This window comes from Phocoena phocoena, chromosome 1 (assembly GCF_963924675.1).
Source record: "Phocoena phocoena chromosome 1, mPhoPho1.1, whole genome shotgun sequence".
Lineage (NCBI taxonomy): Eukaryota > Metazoa > Chordata > Mammalia > Artiodactyla > Phocoenidae > Phocoena > Phocoena phocoena.
Window position 1 is genome coordinate 57,636,664 of NC_089219.1, and position 16,866 is coordinate 57,653,529.

The 16,866-nt window shown below is 34.3% G+C and overlaps 1 protein-coding gene across 1 annotated transcript in view; it reads left to right on the forward strand.

The window, feature by feature from the left end:
• Positions 1-9,854, forward strand: part of SGIP1 (SH3GL interacting endocytic adaptor 1) — a 209,437-nt gene extending 199,583 nt beyond the window's left edge. Inside the window, exons 22-26 of the mRNA XM_065885603.1 lie at positions 2,820-2,952; positions 6,454-6,656; positions 8,046-8,110; positions 8,682-8,846; positions 9,832-9,854. Coding sequence (XP_065741675.1) covers positions 2,820-2,952; positions 6,454-6,656; positions 8,046-8,110; positions 8,682-8,846; positions 9,832-9,854 — 589 coding nt within the window. The remainder of the gene's footprint in view (positions 1-2,819; positions 2,953-6,453; positions 6,657-8,045; positions 8,111-8,681; positions 8,847-9,831) is intronic.
• The last annotated feature ends 7,012 nt before the right edge of the window (positions 9,855-16,866 follow it).

Consider the following 16,866-nt stretch of genomic DNA (forward strand, 5'->3'; position numbering starts at 1 on the left):
GTCAAGCTGGATATTTATGTAGAAATAACTAAAGGTTATTTGGAATCTGAGGACCAATACAGTCACTCTCTTTCTCTTGCCCGAATGAGACTTTTTCGCTCCCATGATGAAAAACAGTCACAGGTGTTTCAGGTGATGACCAAGATCACCTCCTTCTCTTTGGTCCTTGCGATGGTTTAATTGGCAAACTTGATTCCAGGCTTAAAAATACAAAAGAAATGCTCACCCTTTAAATGAAAAATAAATGTGAAATGATCAAGATTGGAAATTGGGAACTTCTTATTCCAGTTTCCCTCTGTGTTTTTGATGTGCACAGCGAGCCTCACAGCGAGTTGATTTTATTTTTCTAGGTTCCTCCATCTGAAATTAGGAATTACGTGCCACCATCTCACCAGTTTGTCTGTAAATATCACTGGTGCGATAGTTATAGCTTTTGTTGCACTTTTAGGCAGTTATGTTGCCAAGTTCTTAGGCATATGTGTCAGAGTTTTATACTTATATTAATATATCAGTCCTATGAATTGAACTAAATATCAGTCTGAGAATGTTTTGTGTGACAAAACATTATATGGACCCTTAAGTTGTTTTTTAAACAAAACAAAAGCAAAAGCAAAAAAATTCTTATTAATTTGGACTTTATTAACTCTAAGTATTTGATGATTGTGTCAGGGCTGTGATTGGTGACCCATCAGTCCTAGAGACTGTTTGGTTTTGGTATGTAGCTCCACTCCACCACCCCTGCTGCCACCCCTACTTTTCAAAAGGTCATGGAACCAAGCATTATTCTCAAATGCTGTTCAAGCCTTTCTTCATCTGTTATCTTACACCCAGCCAATCTTCTCAGTTATCCTTACTGAAAGACTTATTTAGGTTAGGTTAGTTTAGGTCCCTGGAGACATTTGGGTTTGCAATCCCTGTGACAGGGACCAAATTGAAATTTACTTCTACTTTTCCCTTATGAAAGGGATTGGCTTACAAAGGATGTTCAGGAACAATCGCTAAACCAATTGAGTCTGAAGAATTCTCAAGGCTTTATGAGTAGTCAGGAATTGCATCTCTGTGCAAGCTTTTGATTGACAAACCTTTCTTGACTATTTGTTAAAGCAAGTTCTCTGAGGAATTTTCATAGACATATGACTTAGCTTATTTTGTTATTAAACATATAATTGGGATTTTCTCAGTTATTTGGATTTACTTAGCACAAATTAATAAAATGTTGCTGGATATTAATTCCACACCTCTTTCGGTATAGTGGGAAAGTATGACCTGCAGTAAGACTGACCTGGGCTGGAATCTTGACTCTCTTACTTATTAGCTGTTCAACCTTAAGTAAATTACTTAATTTTGCTGAACCTCTATTGTTCTTAGCTCCAGCCTCCTGTGTAGGTACCACTCTGGAGGCTCTGGGTAACTTGGATGTTTTAGATAATAACAGTTTAGACAACACTTATCGGCATCCTTAGCTTAGCTGGGCCAGGGGCAAGGACGAGGGGCCAGGAGTCTTTTCCATTCACTTCCTCCTGCCCAGAGGCACAGGGTTTTCTCTGTCCTCAACAACCTATAGCAGGCACAACAGAACCACAGGGGTCCTGCTGAGACTTGGTGTCCATGACCACTCGTTCCTAACTGACCAGAAGCAGATTCAAGGCCCTGATGTTTTTTTTGACTCAGCTCTTGATATGCTTGGCTTCTGGAGGCTGAACCATAGGAACTTACTTTTGACCTGCCTTTATCACTGTATCACACCCTTCTGTCTCTGTGACCTCTAATTTTCTCTTTTTATAACATATGCTTATTTTTAAAAAGGAAGATAATTCTTCTTTTGCAGGGTAGATTTTAGTGATATAGTTTATAATGTATCTAACAGAGTGCCTAGCACATAATAGAGGCTCAAAAACTTCTAGCTACCATTATTGTATTACATAGGATATTCTGAAAGTGAAATGCCAGTAAGTTACTGAGACACTTGGGCCCCAGTTTTTTCATCATGTGAGAAGTGAGCAGATGCTTTTCACACTCTAGCCTGATTCTTTTTGCCATTGAGACAAACATTTTCACAAGACACGGGGGGAGTGGCCTGTGGAGAGGCCGCAGAGTAACATTGACGACCCTCATAGGAATATAAAACTCCTTAATTTACCAAGACTGCACTCTCTAGTGTAACTACCTTGGTTATTATCATTTAAATTCCAGGATCATCTTATAAGTGAGGTGACTTTTTATGATTTAGATACTCTTAGATGAACTATTGTGAATGCTAAAAAAGGAGCATGATAATTTTAGTATCACCGTTTTCTCCTCAGTTGGAGATAAAGACCGTGTTTACAGATATTTGTTTACACATTTGTTTACAAATGTTTGCTTACAAATATTTACTAAGTAATTTCTGAGACCCTACTGTTCAAGTAAATTCAACAGAAAATCAATGTACTCGACTCCTTGATTGCATTAACCGACTAATTCATAGGAAATGGTGGCGATGTAGAAAGGGCTATTAAATTTGGGTTAATAAATAATTCAGTGTTTAAAGCAACCAGTTATCATCACGATTGGTTAATATTACTGGGTAATATTACTGGGTACAAATCACTGAGATTTATAGCAATACAATAATGCCTCCCTATGGGTATTAATCTATTAACATAATACCATTCAGGACTACAATTATACTAAAACTATACTATTGTTAATAATATAATCTCTACAAATTGTCAAAGATGGAGATAGAAATCAGATGACAATTTGAAAATATGCTTTTTTGTGTGGTTTATGTTTGTTACAAAATGCTACTCAATCATTTTTTCTTCCCAATTGAATAGTGATAATACCCAAAATGATGCCAATACCAAGGAATTCTGGGTAAACATGCCAAATTTGATGATTCACCTAAAGAAAGTGTCGGAACAAAAGCCCCAGGCTACATATTATAACGTGGATATGCTCAAATATCAGGTAAGCCTATTTATATGGTCAAGGTGTCTCTTTCACATTACAAATGTATATTCTAACATACCTAACATTAAATAAAAGTAGACAAAGTAAAATTTCTTTCAATATTATTTAAAAGCTAGAATTTATAAGAAAACAGAAACCTTAAAAGACTATTTGGAGGCTATATAGTGTCAAGAATATTCATACATATTCTTATTAGTTGAAACCTGCAAGTAAAAAATTTCATTCAAATTTAGGGAAACACGCCAAAAAATGAATTTTCAGAAAACTACATCAATTAAGATTACAAATATTGACAAAATATTTCACTGTAATTTCGTTAAGATATTACCGTACTAAAATCTCTTACTTTAAATGATTAAATGTAAGTAATTTGGTGTTTTTTCATAATGTGATAGTCTATGAATTAAATTCTGATGAAACTTATGTTAAGAAATAATTTAATGAGAATATTTGGTACAACACATTAAAGGATATGAGAACTTTCTTTTTGTGTTTAGGATTTCCCTTTACCCCAGAATATTACTGATTTAATAAATAAGCCTGTTTCAAACCAGGGTTCTAGAGAGCTTGAGTATCCCACTGATTCCTAGCCACTTGATCTCTTTTGAAAGTTGTACTTTAATAGAAATCAGTGCATCTCAAACATGAGTGTACTTTACAATCACCAGGGCGGTTATAAACAAATGTTGATTCTGAACTGGTGCTAATTATAGACAGACACAGATATAAATATAGATAGATGTCTCTATAAAAATCTATTTATAGATAAAGATGGAGATGGGGAGGTGGGAGGGGAGAGGGATAAAGATAGAGACAGAGACAGAGACAGAGACATCTACTGGGCCCTGACACTCCCAGAGATTTTTATTTAATTGGTTCAGGATGTGACGTAGGTGTATATATTTTTACAAGTCCTCCAAATGATTATAACGCACCCTGTGGATTGAAAACCACATGTTCTAAGGGAACCATTGAACATGAAGCATCTATGTAATTGTACATTTCACAAAAATACAAATGAATATAATGTTTTTCTAGTAAGAATAATACCATTGAAGCTTTGGACATTATAACAAAACGTAGAAAGTAAACAGAATTCACCTATTGCAATATGAGCTTGGTATAAAGTACTATAATGAAGGCAAGAGACTGAATTCTGGAATTAAGTCAGCTTCCTACTGTCCACTGACCTTGGACACTTAATGTCCCTGAGCCTCAGTTTCCTCATCTGCAAATTAGGAAAAAATGATTCCTACCTAGGTATTTTATAGGCTGTGACATTTCAAAGTACTTTGTGAAATGTAAGTAGCCCTAGGCCTGACATTTTGTTTTAAAGGTGCTCTGAGGAATCCCTTTTGTTGTGGTTTAGTTGTGCTGTTGTTATTGTTTTTCAACAATGCAAGGGATTGGTTGGGAGGCATAATTAGCATTTTGTGGGATCAAATCACATCATGTTTACTTTCTGGCCACCAGTAGCACCCTCCCAGTAACTGGGACAATCACATATCCATAAAGCACCTCCCCAGGTAGAGGAACTACTGAGAAGTTGAGAACTCCTGCCAAGGACAGAGTATAGAAATGGGTGGGGAGAGTGGGTCTGCTCTGCTTTTGAGCTATATCTTAAGTAACAGACTTCTACATAAAAGTGCATTTGCAGAGGACTGGGCTGCTAAAAATATTTAAAGTTTAAAAACTTTATTATAAAGCTTATCATAGAGATTATTATAAAGTTTTAAAGCTTTTATTATAATGGTCATCAAACTAAAATTACGTCATCAAAAGCCATGTCTGTCATCTTATAAAAGAATCCATGTCTGGGTCTGTTTCTGCAGCAAAACCATGGCTGACTTTTAAGCACAGCCTGCCTTCAGGTCCACGTGGTGTCCATATGTGCAGGCATTACTAGGCCAATAAAGAGCTGTTTATATTCTTTAAAATCAGCAAAACTTATACTCCATGAGTAAAACTGCAAGGGCACAGACACCACCCACACGGCCCCTGCTGTGCGCGTGTACTTATAAAAGGTACATAGAAGTAATAACCTTGCAAATTTTTCACTGTGGGCCCAGGATTCTAGTTGATATTATTGTCTTATAACTTTTTGCTGCTTCTTCAAACCTGGCTTTTCCTTAGTCAAATTCACCTTTGTCTAACTCACTGGTTTGTGAAGAGCAAATATGATAAGAATATTAATAGGTAACATGTATTAAAATGTTAACTCCTTACTGTATATGAGGCACTAGGCCGAGTGTTTCATATAAAACATCTTCTTCAATCTTCCTAACATCTCTAGGCATAAATATTATTATTATTTCTGGGACTTCCCTGGCAGTCCTGTGGTTAAAAGTCCACCCTTCCAGTGCAGGGGCCATGAGTATGGTAAGGGAACTAAGATCCCATATGCCACATGGTACAGCCAAAAACATTTTTAAAAATTAAAAAATATATATTATCATTCCCATTTGGCAAATGAGGAAATAACTGAGGCACAGAGAAGTTTTTAGTGACTGGTCAAAGATCACTCAGCTTGGAAGTGACAATCAGAACTCACACCCAAATATATCTGAAAAAAACAAAAACACTAATTTGAAAAGATACATGTTCACAGGAGCATTATTTACAATTTGCCAAGGTATGGAACAACCTACATGTCCATCAATAGATGAATGGTTAAAGAAGATGTGGGGTATATGTATACAATAGAATACTACTCAGCCATAAAAAAGAATGAAATTTGCAGCAACATGGATGGACTTGGAGGGCATTATGCTAAGTGAAACAAGTCAGACAGAGAAGGACAAATACCGTATGATACCATTTATATGTGGAATCAAAAAATTCAACAAACTAGTGAATATAACAAAAAAGAAGCAGACTCACAGATATAGAGAACAAACTAGTGGGGAGAGGGAAAGGGGAAGGGGCAATAGTAAGGGATTAAGAGGTACAAACCATTAGGTATAAAATAAGGTACAAGGATATATTGTACAACATGGGGAATATAGCCAATACTTTATAATAACTGTAAATGGAGTATAACCTTTAAAATTATGAGTCATTGTATTGTGCACCTGTAACATATAATATTGTATAGCAACTCTATTTCAATTAAAAGAAAGAAAGAAAGAAAGGGAAAGAAAGAAAGGAAAAACGACCTCACACCCAGGATTGTCTGCCTTCTTGGCCTCAGCTCCTAACCAGTGTGCTACCAGCTCCCTATCTGACATAAAGTGCATTGTAAACTCTAAAGTGCTATAGAAACTTTAATAATTGATTTTATATTTTTAATCTGTAACAGTTCACCTGAAGCACCCAGCTCTCACTCATACGGCACCCTTCATGGTGATTTTTTTACTGAGTGCTCACTTGTGGGCGGCACAAACAACATTATGACATTTTGATATCTAAGAATATTCCATTGGGAGATAATAATAGCTTCTGGGTTTGTTTCAGATTAATATTCAAGCCTTAAATGTTCTCCTTCCTGTCTTTGGCAAGGTGTCAGCCCAGGGCATTCAGTCCACACCTCTGAACCTGGCAGTGAACTGGCGATGTGAGCCGGCAAGCACCGACCTGCGCATAGATTACAAATACAATACGGATGCAATGACAACGGCCGTGGCCCTCAACAATGTGCAGTTCCTGGTCCCCATAGATGGAGGGGTAACCAAGCTCCAGGCTGTGCTCCCACCAGCAGTCTGGTAAGGAGCCATTAGTCCCCTTCCTCTTCACCAAAGGGCTCCTGGGCAAAGGGATCACAGACTTTTTAGCATTTGTGTTTCCTACAGGAAGAGATCACAGCAGGCCTGGGTGTCAGGGTTCAGGGCATTAAAGAGAAGCTGCTATAGCTAATTTCAAGCAGAAAATGATTTAACACAGGGATTTAGATGTTCACACAAAAAAAGAGGAACAAGCTTTAGACTGGATCTCCAAGAATATTTCCCAGAAGATTGCAGAACTGGTCCACCAGGGGAGCTGCTACCTCTGCTACAACCAGGAAGGAGAGAAATTAGAAGGCTGTCAGTGGAGCCATTGAATTCAAGAACCCACCACCCTCATGAGAGTCTAAGGATAAGAGAGCTCCTACTGGCACTGCCTAAACTGCTTCTCAACAACTACAAAACTGAGACTGGACTGGAGCACTGTTTAACAAGATCCCCACATCTCAGTTAGGTTGCTGACCAGCAGAAAACAGCCCAAAAAGCATCAGGAAAATGGCCTCTGCCTCCCTTCTATTCTCCAGATTTCAAGTAGTACCTATAATTGATGGACCCTAATCTGCATCTAGGACCCTAATTACAAGGGAGTCTGAGTTTCATTTTGCAGCCTCTGGACTATTAAAAGGCACACTAGAGAAGGTATGGGAACAGAAACAGAATAGACACTGAGTACCAATACCAGATGTTAAAAAATCCTTTCCTCCTAAGGAAAAATACTCCAGTTTTTCCACATGATTGTTAGAAGCAAAAAGTAGAACATTAAAAAAGAAAAAAAAATAGAATGTCAGCCATGTGACAGCTCCAATTTAAATTACCTGAATTAATTGATCAACTAACACTTCCCATCTATTTATTCAGTAGATGTGTTAAAAAAAAATTTAACTGCATTGTCCTCTAAATGTTTATCTCTCTGACAGTGTTGTGACTAGTTACAATAAGGAAAGAGAAAGGAGAGTATTTATGTATGGATGAATGGATGCATGGATGGATGGGTAGACAGATGGAAGGAGGGAGTGAAGGAGGAAGGGATGGATAGATAGATAGATAGATAGATAGATAGATAGATAGATAGATGGAAGGAGGGATGGAAGGAGGAAGGGATACCTAGATAGATAAATAGATAGATAGATAGATGGAAGGAGGGAGGAAAGGACGAAGGGTTAGATAGGTAAGTAGGTAGATAGATAGATAGATGGAAGGAGGGAGGGAAGGAGGAAGGGATGGTTAGATAGATGATAGATAGATAATGCTTTAATTGTAGCTAAAATTTTTAAGATCATTTTTAGTAATTAATACTATCTGGAAAAATACGACATCCATTAAACAGAAACCCTTGCATATGAAAAAGTCTTTTACCTACTTTATTTTTAGGAATGCTGAACAGCACAGAATATTGTGGAAGATTCCTGATATTTCTCAGAAGTCAGAAAATGGAGGTAATGTAATCACAGGCTTATTTTATTTAATATATAAAGCTGAAATAACTTTCAGATATTAGAAACTTATTAACCAAAATACATTTAGCTCTAAAAGTAAGCAAAATATTTCAGTTCACTTTGGTATATACTTATTTTAACCAATAAAAGAAAATAGTTCTTCAATGAATCCTCTGCTACCTCTTTTCTGCCCAAGACCCCACATCAAACAGACCATACTTTAAGCAGAGAAGAGCTTTTAATGAGGCATATTTCCATTCTGTATCAGATCTCACACTCCCTGATAGTTAGATATTTTTCACTTTCCTCTGATATTAATCATAAACTGGAAAATACATTGCCTTCCAAGCAGCATGCTTCCAAATTTTGAAGTACCATTTGGCTGAATTACATTTTTATCAGCGTGCAAAAAACGTCATGAATAATATTTAATGATAAATTTTATTCTATTTATACTGAAACATATACTATTTTCTAGTAAGTTCGATTTTGCACATTAACTTTGAATACAATTTCCAAAGTTATATCCAGAATGTTGTGTTGACTATCTTGTAATAATACTCTTTTTTAGGAGTGGGCTCTTTATTGGCAAGATTTCAGTTATCTGAAGGCCCAAGCAAACCTTCCCCATTGGTTGTACAGTTTACAAGTGAAGGAAGCACCCTTTCTGGCTGTGACATTGAACTTGTTGGAGCAGGATATAGATTTTCACTCATCAAGAAAAGGTTTGCTGCAGGTAAGTGGGTATCTTGTGAGTTTCATCTGCAAACAATAATGTTGCCTTAGCTACTCTTCCTTAAGAAGGAATAGGTTGTGATTTTCTGATCATCTTCCTCCTCTTCTTCCCCACTCCCACTCTCCATTTCCCATCACAATCAGAAAGCAAACCAATTGTTGAATGAAGTAAAAATAGGACAATGAAACTGGGAATCAGAAATCAGGAAGGTCCTGGATACTTATCATGGCTCTGGCTATTTCTTATATGGGACTGACCTGTCATTCCCATTATATAGGTGTGTACACTGAGGTTAATGGGGGTAAATCCTACTTTTGTTACATTGACAAGCAAGATGAATGCTAATTTTGAATTTATCTCTTACCTGAAAACTTTTCTTCTTCAGCAGGTCTTCATAGATTTTAGACTTGTCTAGGCTTAGCTGAGATCTAAGAGGATCCATCTTCACTTTAATAGCACCTTAAAAACTCTAGACCAGAGATCAGAAGTGGTTGCCTGGAGCTGAAATGTGATAATGAGACAGGTTTTTGGCACACACGAGAGTTTATTGGTGGGGATTCCCCAATATTAAGGTGATTATCTTGGTCAATGATTTGTTGGAATACATCCTGGCTTTTATGTCTGCCTTATTGATGTAATTATTAACTACACCCATTTTGTTCTCAAAAATGGCCCAGGGTGGAAATTATATGGTTACTCTTTCTATAAGAAGTTGGATTCTCCCATCCAGGAACAAATCTTCCAAGCTATTCTGGGCAACCCAAACCTCTGCAAAGTATTCCTATATGGAAATGTGAAAAGGCAACTAACTGGTCTGGAAAGTTGAAAACTTAATAAACTTTATGTATTTTATGTTAGTATTGTACCCTTCAATTACATAGTATTGGCTTCTAGGAGTAGGGCAGGAAGAATAGAAATGTTACCCACTTAATAACCACATTATGGAACTAGCAGGTAACCGTTGATATGTTGTTTTATTTTGCAGGAAAATACTTGGCAGATAACTAATAAAATCTTATGCAAGGATTTGGAGGATTCATATAATGGAGAACTACTGTATGAGAAACAGGTTTTAATTTTGGTTTGATGAAAACAAACCAAAATCTGCACTTGGGGTATATCTGCTGGAAATGTCAATGACTTTCAGCAATGATTTCCCTCACACAATACCATGATGACCAGTCCTACAGTATTTGCTTCTAGGTGTAATATTGTTAATGGTTTTAAAATGTAATTATTGTATTTGTAAATTGTACTCATTCCAGTAAGGCAGTTATACTTGAGTTTTAGCATTTTACCATTCCTGAAATGGATGTAATTTAAACTGTGGTATGTAAATTTAATAGTAGTACTGTTGAATGGCACAATGCTTACAGAGGTAGATTGCATTTTGTCAATATATAAAATTTAAATATAATATTGATAGCTGTCATAAGGGGGTGCCACACACAAAGAAAATTCAGTGGAACCAGAAAAAAACTTCCTTTTCTTCGGTCCTTAGTATGTTTTACTCTAGTGCTAAATAAAAATTCTATCTTCAAATATTTAGTGGGTTAAAGTCAGAAACTATTTCAGAAAAAAAAAATTCTAAGGTACATGTGCATATTCAAAGAAAAGCATTAATTACCACTTTTTAAAAAGCTTTTTTTTCAAACTGCAAATTTCATAAAAATGCAAACTGTGTAAACAGGCCCTCTTATTTTTATAACTTGTGTAAAAAGGGAAAGCAATTCATATTTAAAGTTTATGAAATTATAATCAAGAGTAAAGAAGATGTCGAAGTCTTAACTACTTCCCCCTCTCTCCACAGTTTAGCAGATGTGGAGATTACTGAATAATCAGACTAAAACAAAAATTGTGATTTTAAAATTTCAAGAATTTCCATAGTTGAACTGGTTAACAACTTTTGCACAATAACTCTATACAGAGAGTGCCTCCCATCCAGCATGGGGAATGGTACCAAGCATCTTCCTCCTTACCAATAGGAACTAAAACATTGAGTCTAAATATCCCAGAAAAAAAAGGTTTTAGTCCCCTACTTAAATCCAGAAGAAGAATTTTAATTGTCATCATTTATATAATTTGGGAAGGAAAAAATAAGCTTTATAAATCAAATTCTAACCACATTATTATGCAATAAATTTCCTTTTGGATAAGATTCATTGTATGTAACTATAAATCTTTGCCATTCTTGGGGAATCAAAAAGAGAGTTATCAAAAATGTATGTTATGATTTCATTGTTGCAAGGTATAATAAAAACTGTAATTACTCAGTCTGGCCTCATAATATGGGAATTCGGGATGAAGAAGCTCTTCTTCAGGGGTCCCAGTTGTAAAACCTTCCTTCATTACAATCTGAAAACATGAATTTTCCTTTAAGTCATAGAACCTATTTTAAACATAAACTAATTCCTACTCTAGGTTATACTATTAAATAAGTATAATTATTAAGTTGTTATATTCATCATTAGTTGATAAATTTTATTTTACATTCATTCATGCTTGACAAAGAAGCTTTAGCCCCTTTAAATTTTAGAATCAAATTAAATTTTGTAAGTCTTACATTTAAAACGAGATTGTGACAGGCAATTGTTTATAGTGAAACCTTTTAAATTAATATTTGTACTTCTCAATCAGTGCTTGCTACCAAGAGAATGTTCAAAATGACCTGTTTTACCTTAGAAGAAATCTTACTGTTCAAACAACTCTCAATTGGCTCGCCAAGCAGTCTCTGGTGTTGAAGTTTTTTGAACAAGTAAGTAATAAACTCACTTTAAGCAAAGATATTCAATTTGATTTTGTAACCAAAATAGTAAATGCAAACTTTTAAATCCCATGAAACATGGGGAAATTTCAGACACTGAAACCAATGGAGAGTAAGTAACAGAAAATTGAGAATTATCCAGCATATGAATATAAAAATGTGTTTTTAAGAAATCAGTTCATGAGAAAACATATTGAATATTAACACAAAGCCATATTAAAAGTGTATAAATATTATTGGTTCTCATGTCTTGCTCATTATATCTTATTTTATTTTATATCTTTCTAGAGTGAATTAGTAATTAAACACAAGGGTTTTCTTTTCATAGAATAATTTGGTTGATATATAATGTAATTTAAAACAGATTACAATGATCTCTACATTATTCAAATGTCTCTAGGCACGAAATTTGAAACTATGAAGATATCCTATGATTCCATAATTGGTCTTTATGAAACAGAATGAAAGTCAGAGATTTCAAAATTATTAATTTTGAAATATTTTTATTATTATTATTGAATACCAGAAACTTCATAGAGAATATATCCCTTCTTCTTTCAGAAAATAGGTCATATAATAACACAATTAACTCATAGCAGGGATTTAGATTTTGGTGTTTTCTTTTTTAATCTTGTAGTTTATAATCTCCTGTTACTCCTGTATGCAAAGTACTGTACAATAATAATTTGTGTTAGGAAAAATGATCCTAGACAAAGTAATTATAAAAGAAACACTAAGTCAGATTCATTATCAATTCCTAAAACAAAATGAGCTAGTACATATTTAGATTTTCAATACCAAGGGTTCAAATAAAAAGAAAGGCTTCTCATTAAACAGAACACCATTTCCTGAGCATTATGATTAAAAAAGATTCTGCTCTAACAAGATAGAAAGTATGAATGCTTTATTTTGCAACATGGGAAATATTTTTTTTCAAATAAATTCCATATTTTTATGTTATTTTTAAAAATAATTTTTCTTAAGAATTAGTCTGAATTTTAGCATAATTGGAACATACAATTCCAAACAATTAAATTTTAAATTATTTTTAAAGCTTTATTCTTCTCGACACGTACAGCCAAAATGAAAATTCACTGCATAGTATTTGGAAGTACATTTCACCTGTAAAGAAAGAATGTCCACATTTCAAATGGTTTCAAGTGAATAGAGAGGAACCATCCCCTCCAGAAAGTTAAACTACAGTTGTTTTATTTTTGTTTTTATGTATTTTTACTGAATCTCAATCTGCAAAGTGTTTGAGGCCATAATTACTCATATTTCCATTTCCAAATATTCATTTCAAAGAAGCCTGGTAACTACATTAGCTCTACCATTAACTCTTGTTGTGTGACCTTGGACAAATCATAGCCCTCTTTAATTTCTCACCTTTAGAATGAGGAGTTGAGATTGACAGTGGTTTCCAAGCTTTTCTTAACAGCCAAACTTTTTTCTGCTAAAATTGCACATGGAATCCTCTTAGGCAAAACAGCTCAGAGCAATGAAGGAGTTCCTCCGGCAATTTAAATCTGGTCCTCCAGAGCACTGTTTAAATACCATAATAACACAGCCATGATCTATAAATCTTCTCCCACCTCAGAAGTGCCATGGTTCTAGTTGACTCAGAGAGATCCACCTTTGCGGGCTTTAAAAAAAACTTGTACAATCATAGTAATTGATATACAATAAAAATTGATATTCTCTTGAGTGCTTACCATGTACCAGTCACTATAGATGTTAGCTCACTTAATCTTTATATCAACCCCCAAATGGTAGATACTTTTTTTAATTAGTATGTTACAAATGGTGACATTGAGGCTTAAACAAATTTATAATTTGCCCAAAGTGACACAGCAGCTGGAAGTAACCCAGTTATCTTGACAGCAGTGGGAGCCCTTGACCTGTTTTACTTGTTCATTCTGGGAAATGAACTCTTCTGTTTTATTTTACTATACATATTCCAATAAATACCCAGGTAAAAGGTGCTATGAAAAATTAATACCAAAATAAGGATAATTCCAAAAGCAAAATTCTTGGAAAAGAATATGTTTCTCAAAGCATGATTTATGGACCACTTGTATTATCATTTATTTAACAAGGGAAATGATTTTGGCTTAGTTACCACTATATCCCCAGAGCCTAGAATGTAGTGGGCATCAATAAATTGATATTGAATAAATAAATCTGTAGGGGTGGGGTTTAAGAATATGTATTTTGACAGCACCCAAAATTTGAGAATCACTGCCCTAGTAGATCTCTCAAATACTTCTTAGTTCTGACATTTCATCAGATTTGACACATTCAATTATCATTTGAATACCATTTTTCTAGTGAGCTTAATTTTTCATTCAGTCCACTTAGCTTCCTACAATCTTGAAGGAAAAAAAAAAGGTAGAGGGATTTTTCTAGGAAAATTCCTTGTTTTCTTAGAGTTCTTTTATGCTATCTCAAACTGACCTGAAATGCATTCTCTCACTGTCATTTTTCTGTCCTTTTTGTCAGTGTCTTAAAAGATTAAAAGAAGTAGGTAGGTTGCAAGCTGTCATTCATTCCAAATAAAATGTCCTAAAACATGGCTCCCTTCCTGCAAGGGACACAGGCAACTAACTTGTGAGCTGACACTGTTTCTTTTGTAGGCCTTTGAATTGGATGCTTTATAAGCACGGACTACTGTCATTCCAAAACAGTTGCACCAATTGCTTTCATTTTTGCATTTTTTTTTCTCAAAATAATCAGTCTGTCAGTTAAAGTTGAATGACACGGTAAAATGTGCCTATATCTACTAAGGAGATGCGTTTGTGGTTTCTTGTTTGTTTGTTTTTTTTTTAACTTTCTTTTTTCCAAAAGATTATGCATTTGAGCAAAATCCCATTCAATGTAAATGTATTCATTTTGCTACATGGTTTTCTGGTCAGCAATTTTTTTTCAATGGAAGCATAATTTTTTTATGTTATCAAAATTAGGGTGATCTCTAAATATCGCTTTAAAAGTTGTCAACATGATGTTTCCTTAAAATGAGTCAAATTAAATTGTTGATATGAATGAACGAGTCAATCATTGTTACACTGATTAAAGAGACTGTTCTGATGACCCACCCCATCTCTTTTACTATGTGCACTTCTCTCTTCAGGCTTTATTGTATTTTCCTGCTCCTTCCATTTTTTTTTTTTTTTCATTCAGCAAACAGTAGTTAAATGCCATTTACTCATTTGTGAATCAAACATGGCTACCATTACATTACTTTTTGTCTGTGGAATGTATGGAGGAAAAATGAGATAGGAGTGCAATGTTTAAGTCTCCAATTATTAAAACCAAACAACAAAACCCACTAGCATTTCTATTTCTTTGATGTTCTGTAATCTTCTATAGGCTAGAGCTGCATTTTAAATATCTAACTGAATACCAAATATCCTTCTTGAAAGATCAAATTTTAGGGTCTATTGAGTTGACCATGGTCAGACCTCTTCACTGTCCCTCATGTTTAATATCTGATGTCTACCCAAAATGAGTATTCCTAGGAGAGAAAGTCACCTCCTTGCTGACATCCACCATGGGTATAATAACTTATTCTCTAGGCTTAACTTCTAATGTTATTTTTCCTTTGACTTATAGTATTTCTAATTGTCTCCTTCTATCTCTAGTGCAGTACATTGCCTGTTTTAAATACATCTTTAACCTTATAGAAAAAGATGTTTCAATGAAAATCAAATATATTTTTATGTGTCCCTTAATTGGTAAAAGAAAATAAGTAAAGGGTAATTCTACTTCATTCACTGTATTCCAGAGTTTTCCAAATCATGTTCAGGACTACTGCTTCTGGCAAATGTTCACTGTGGTCTGAGAATAAATTATTCTAGACCATAGTCCCAACCCACTCCTTAGACATTGATAATAAATGTTAGTGTTTTAATGAAGCTTAAGAAAGTTTTGGATCAGAAAAACACTTTTCTTTCTAAACACATCTTGAAGAAACTTTAGAAAAGTTTTCTTTTTAACACTGGTTTACATATCTTTCAGCAATTTCAAATAATATAACCAGGAATGCTTTGGAAAGATGCTTCTGGGTTTTTGTTTTAACTCTAAGGAAAATTTCTACCACTTTAAACGATTTAGTATCTACTTTAAATTTCATAAGTATATCTTAGTGAATTTAACTTTATCACCTAAAGTATTCAAAACAAAACAATAAAATTGTTTTACTATTTTAAATTTTTAAGCATTATTTTTAGGATCTGCACTTATGACCATCACATCATGCTGCTATCTGTTGAAGATGGTCCAGATTTCTTTACAGAGTAGAATTAATACTAGTGAACAATCTTTGGTAATACTTTATCTAAACACTTTAAGAAATTGAATCATGATGGATTGATGCTGACTGCATTTTTACATAATCTTGTTAGAAATTATATGAAAAACATTTCAGTTAAACCTAGGAAAAATACACTATTTTGTATAAATTTTGCAGGACTCTACACTCTATTAATGAGCATTAAGCAGTTCTTTTTTGCTTTGCTTTATTTTGCAAATCGTTTTCACAAAAAATCAACAAAGTTCCTTTAATAATTCCTGGGTGAACTGTCTGTTACCAGACAGAAAAGAGTAAAGCTGAATCACTTTACATTTCTCTAAATATAGTTCAATTTTTAATTCATTAGGACTTCACTACAGGCCAAGCAGTCATTTGTAGAGCTGGCTTTTTAAACTGTTTGAAGAGTTTTGGGTTTCAATATACAAAGGATTTTTTTTTCACTTTGCATAGAGATCTGTATGAATGTAATGATCAAATGTTAATTTTGTGCCTACTAAATGGCAATGGAAGGCATTGATCTTTTTTTTGTACTTTTAACAATAAGAGAAACTAGGAAAAATATCTCAGAAATTTTGTTGTATTTCTAAAGGTAATAAAATTCAGTCATCTGTCTTTCTTAAAGAAAATGCTGTTAGTGTATATTTTGAGTTGGTGGTAGCTTTTATTTAGAGTTCTCCACGATCTTTGTAGCAAAAGTAAACAATGTCTTTATGACCTTGGATGGAGTACATATTTTCACAAAATACCTTGAGCATAAAATATTTATTAAAAAAAAAAAAACTCTGGGGTAAAATACTCAAATATACTTTTAAAATTAGTTAAAATATTGATGGCTGGCTCTTTTTCCTACATGTTTAATTCAATAGAGAATACTTAATTCTCGTAGCTGTGATGAAATCTTTACTGCTTATGTGCCGTGCTCAAGAAAAAAACAGCAAAAAAAAGCA